Source organism: Anneissia japonica, unplaced genomic scaffold, assembly GCF_011630105.1.
Source record: "Anneissia japonica isolate Jap-2015-1 unplaced genomic scaffold, ASM1163010v1 scaffold1587_len1432017_cov164, whole genome shotgun sequence".
NCBI classification, from domain to species: domain Eukaryota; kingdom Metazoa; phylum Echinodermata; class Crinoidea; order Comatulida; family Comatulidae; genus Anneissia; species Anneissia japonica.
Window position 1 is genome coordinate 541022 of NW_022713643.1, and position 5935 is coordinate 546956.

Below are 5935 nucleotides of genomic sequence, written 5' to 3' on the forward strand. Positions count from 1 at the left end.
AAATTAATAAAAGTAATAAAAGCCAATCAATTATCAATTAAAGTACAGTATAATATAAAATGTTTAATGTTAATATATAAAACAAATAAGGATTTAATAATACAAAAACAATAATTTAACAACTATAAAAAAATAAAAATAAGTAAAACCATTCAAATGTACAAATTGTTTTTGAAATAATGTCATATTACTATCAGATATAGTACATCTTCATAAATATAACCAATGAAACATGATAAATAATTGTATTTAAGGTCAGTAGACAAACTAAAATTATATATTCATAACTAACAATGCCCCTAAACACTACACCTGATGAAGCCCTCTTTGGGAGAAATTTGTGAATAGAAATTTGATGTCAGTCAAAAAAATTGCAACTACACTGACTGAATAAAACGTATTAGGAATCTTTTTTTATTGTTCTCAATGCCACATATACTGTATATATGGTTTATAATTTTGTATTAAAATACAATAAAAAATCAGAAATGTTGAATACTAGAGGATTTTTTTGTTGTTGTTCACAATCATTGGCAAGCTTTTTTAGGTCAGGATTTGAGTTTGGCAGTGATGTTTATTCATAACCTTAGCTATAAGAAGAGTTCATCATAATAGGGAAATTCCACTACCGATATTTAAGGTGTGTCATACAGTTCTCTACAACATTTCAGTGTATGAACTTCATTTACTGTGTCAAGAAATGTCCTTCCAGGTATTTCAGTTTTGTATATTTATCATTTTTAAGTTTAGAGTATTCATTGACATTTTTATAATACTGATAATACAGGAACTGAAAATGATTTACGCTAACTGAATTTATATGTCAGGCTGGGACCAATAATTTATAAAAAGTAGGCATCTGTGTATGGTTTCAAGGGCACACAAGGCTTAAGACCAATGAGGTTTACCCTGGTTTTATCACATGATTTCATATGTTTTTTAATTTGTATTAAAACAAGGAACACTTGCACTAAATTTTGATGTTAAATAGTCATCCATTATTTTTTTTTCATTTGGACACAATGTCTTCTTTTATTTCTGTAGGCCACACAGGCCCATAGAAAAAAAAAACACACACATATTTTTATGCTACAGAACAAAATTATATATTTCTGCTGTGTGGGATTATATAGTAATATTTCCCAAATAAATCTCATGAAGATCACTATAAACTGGACAAGTGTAACACAAAGTGGAATTCATTTTCAACACAGTTAAGTGAATAGTTTACAAAGCTTTATGTGAATCTACCTTGCTAAAAGAATTAGCATTAAGACAGCTAGATCTTGTTCTAATATTAACACATCTTCTAAACTTAAAAATAGATATGTTGCTCAAATATGTTTCTATGCAATAAAACCTCGTTAGATTTAAATAATCCTGACACCTGAGACCTTGCACTGTTCAAAAATATGTATAAAAAGTGATAAATCCTCTACTCTCTCAGCCACACAAATTAAAGCATGTGTACAGTATTTAGAATTGTATGTACTTGACATACCCAATTCTTTGTGTCATCATCAAACCGTTTCAACATTTTATAAGACTTATAAGGTAAACAATTGATTTCCATTCTCATGATTTTCAACCAATATTCAACGTTTCTGTGCCTTTACAATTCTCCTCTATTATTAAATCCTCCTTATTCAACTGAGTTAAGGCAGCTGTGATGGTCAGATACCAAATACTGTTCAATAAGACACAGAGTAACACTTAAGCTTTCAGTTGTATACAGTTTAATAAGAACTCAGTAAGTGAAGTTACCTCCACAGTACAAGTGTACTTAAGTTACAGAATAAGGTGTGGCACCCTAATGGTGGCGCTATTTATATTTACATTAAACTTGGTATGCGTTGTTTCATACATTTGGTTTTCCCAAGCACCCCAAATCTCTGACCCATATAGTAAAATAGGAGCTACCATAGAATCAAAGAGATGCATTAAAAGATCAACAATGTTGGATTCAAAATCAGATAAAATACCACGATATTTCATTTTTATGAGAGAGTACAATGATTAAATAAGCTTGGGAATATGCACTCCTATGACAATTTAAAAATGATGATCTTAATAATCATCATTTTATCATGTACTCTTTTTGGAAGGAGGGAGAGAATTAAATTAATTACTCTCTTGAAAATGTTTATCACAACATTTATTCAAATTTCATTCTGTTAATAAGGTCGTCACAAAACGTCCTTATTCAACTGAGTTAAGGCAGCTGTGATGGTCAGATACCAAATACTGTTCAATAAGACACAGAGTAACACTTAAGCTTTCAGTTGTATACAGTTTAATAAGAACTCAGTAAGTGAAGTTACCTCCACAGTACAAGTGTACTTAAGTTACAGGATAAGGTGTGGCACCCTATTGGTGGCGCTATTTATATTTACATTAACTTATTGGCATCAAGCCATTACAGCAGCCACATACAGTACTATAGTACACCTTTACTTACAGTACTATAGTACAGTACTGCCTAATACATCAAAGTGAGTAACTGATTCAAGTGAGAATATAGGATTTGTTAAATTGTCATACTATCATTGTATAAGCCCGTGCCCTTGAACATAAAATTTGGCCAATTTTTGGGGGTGGGCTTCTACCTGGGAATCCTATTTTTACAAAAACAAAAACAAAAAAAACAAAAAAACAAAAAAAACAATCCTTTTTTTAAACTTACAGTATGTTAGAAAGAATTATAAATTGCTAGAATTCAATAAACTGAATTTAGACATTCCTAAACATGAAAAAAATGCAAATTATGACTCAAATTTCCAACAAAAAATAAAGGCAGATGACGTTGATTGTTGCGATGAGTACAACTATTTTGTCTCTATGTAAGGTAGTTTTTGGAATTTATCAGTGAAATACTTGAACCATCTTCTTGTAGTAAACATACAATCATCATGCTTGATACAAACAAAATTTAATTTATGCTATTTTTTAGATGCCCTTAAATAAAAAAATTACTATGCCACCAAAAATACAAGAGTCACAGAAAAGATCAGCAACTGAATTACAACCTGTGACCAACAGAAGACCGCGACTTGAGGAAGCCCCAATGCAGCCAAAGTTAGACGTCACAGAGCCCTCGACATCATGCAAAGTTACATTTGGAAAATTTGATAAAGGTAAGCCTTAGCTATATACTTAGACAAACAGTAAACTACTGTTGATGCGTGAGTGTATGTGTACCAACTTTCATTGGGAACTTTAACAGAATCGAAATACTGTAGATCTAGTCCATTATACCGATTTTTCAATTTATGAATTATTTTGTGCTAATGGGTATGTAAAATTGACAGTCTACCAGGGGTGGTGCCAGGATTTGCCCATCGTGGCTTCTTCAAAATCACTGGATTCTGTTCTACTGTACATCCTATATAACATCTATTTTGAAATGTAAAGAAAGAAGGAGTTGTATCAACATCTTATACATCCCGTCGTCAAACTTTGACCAAGGCAAGTAAACAAAAGGACGCACATCTCGGCTCTCGAAAATAGCGCGCGTGTGCGTACAGTCCTTTGATCTTTACTGTGGCATCGACAATCCGATACCTAGTTGCGAGTTTACAGCCGTCAATTATTAGTCCACGCGTGCCATACGAACCGTCCCATATGTTTTGTGGTGTTAGTTACTATTATATTAATTTTGGGTACTTCGCAATGTCTGACATTACATCTGATTTCTTTTGACCACAAGCTTGTTAAATGCTTCTATAAACTACAACTTGGTTCTTGAAAATTGACCAACAAAAAGTTATAGCCATTGAAAATTTACGATTTTTATAAAATTTCATGTTCTTATATAACATGAAACTGTCATTTTGACAATCTTGGACTAAGGTGCACAAAACAAACATATGAGTAGATACAGAAAATGTATTTATTTGTTCTGTGAAGTGAGTCTCATGAACGACAATACACCATGGTAAAGTTAATGTTGAAATAATAATAATAATAATATAATTTCAGTCTAATGCTAGTGTAATATCATTTAGGCCTTTGTAAATCACTGCATGACATGCGATCATCATGACAACTAACAATTATGGTTTGGTTGCTACGGTTTTTGAGACAATCAGCTTGTAGGGGCGTGAGGCACATAGAATGTCGATGCCAGAGTTATATCCTTTGATGTCCCAAGATGTGCGTCCTTTTGCTGAATTGCCTTGCTCTGACCAAATGTTAAACTATGAGATCTATCCCCCTGAGCAAACTCTCGTTTCTATTCAAGGTTCTTGAATGTGCGGTAGCCAATCAGTTGTACCGTTACATGTCTAAACATCACTTGATGAAAAATTCCATCTGCCTTCAAGGCATTTCATATTGCATGTCTTAAGGTATAAAATAATCTATTGTAGGCAATGGAAAAAAAATTGATTTGATTAAATTTCTGCCATAAAGTTAAATAAATGTTAATAAATTATCATTACATTTTTAAAGTTGATATTATATGAAGAAAGTTCTATTTTATATTCTGAGGTTTATATAAACTTTTTGAAAGCAAAATATAAAAAGTAACTAAACTGTTTTTACAGGTATGTCTGTATCCAAGGCATTACAGTTTATGGATAAAAAAGATCTTGAGTGTGCCATCTGCCTCAACAGGTTTCACCAACCAAAGACACTGAATTGCATGCACACCTATTGTCTACACTGTATCCAAAAATGGGTGGAAACTCATGGTAAGATGAAATGTCCAACTTGTAAACAAGAACATGATTTAATAAAAGAAGACCTAAAAAAGCTGGCTTCAAATACAATGATAAGTCAACTACTAGAGTATGTCACGAAAACTGAGGAGCGAAAACCAACTAACTGCTCTTTCTGTGACAATCAACCAGCATACCACTGCTCAACATGTCAACTATATTTATGTGGAGGTAATTGTATCAAACAACACAAGATACTACCTTCCACTAAAGATCATCCACTTTACACACTAGACAAAAAGGAACAAGATGGCAGCTCAGACAAACAAACAAAGTGCTCAGCTCACTGCAATATAACACTGGCATTTTACTGCACCACTTGCAACAAATCAGCATGTGAGAAATGTGAACATATTCTTCACTGTAATCAACAACAACACAAAGTGATTTCAATGTCGACTGCAGTAGGTGAGTTTAACAAAGATGCCACTGATGCTATCAAGTTAGCATCTAAAATTCAAAATGTATTAAAACAAAAACTAGAATTTATAGCTAAAGATAGACCAGTATTTGATACACAACTAAATTTATGCAGAACAGCTATTGAAATCCTAGAAATCAAAATTATCAAGAAAGTTCAAGAGAAGAGCCAAGAACTAATTTCAACCCTTGAGAATATATATAAAGAAAAGCAGAAAAACATTGACAGTAAAATTAAAGATATTGATGCAGAGCTGAATCAAATTAATGATTTGATGACCTCTCTCAATTCGATTATGAACAAACCAGAAGAAAGAGAATCTCTTAGATCCCATAAGGCAACTATTGATGGTGTCAGAGACAGGATCTTGGGAACTGATTTTGATAAGCTTTTTCATATAAGGAATTTTAGACCAGATTTGATCCCATCTACACACTTGGATGAGTTGATGAATACAGAGGGCATTGGTAAAATCACAACTGTTGAAAGCATGATGTACACAGTGCAGGGAAAAAAACATGGAGACATTATTCATATCTCACAGGAACTTCCATTTGAAGTAATAGTATCATCAAGTGAGACAGAGAGTGGTGCATGCAACTTAGCTGCAACTTTAATAAACACATCAGGTGAAGAATTGGCAACTGAGGTACGATATCAGGGAAATGGAAAGTACAAAATAAAAGGAGATTGCGATGTGCTAGGTAATTGGAGAATGAATATAACTGCTGGTTCTGCACACATCACTGGATCTCCATTTAATGTAAAAGTCACAGAGTATGATGATCTCTTTTAA

At 32.7% G+C, this 5935-nt stretch overlaps 1 protein-coding gene across 1 annotated transcript; it reads left to right on the plus strand.

Moving 5' to 3' along the window:
* The first annotated feature begins 650 nt into the window (after positions 1–650).
* LOC117108657 (E3 ubiquitin-protein ligase TRIM71-like) lies at positions 651–5935 on the plus strand. Its single transcript, XM_033250752.1, has 3 exons — positions 651–712; positions 2951–3134; positions 4545–5935. The coding sequence occupies exons 1-3, from the start codon at positions 701–703 to the stop codon at positions 5933–5935; spliced, it is 1587 nt and encodes a 528-aa protein (XP_033106643.1). The 5' UTR covers positions 651–700.

Excerpts from the sequence above, each read along its gene's own strand:
- LOC117108657 (XM_033250752.1), top strand. Across the intron at positions 3,135-4,544 it reads ATTTGGAAAATTTGATAAAG|GTATGTCTGTATCCAAGGCA; the intron begins GTAAGCCTTAGC and ends CTGTTTTTACAG.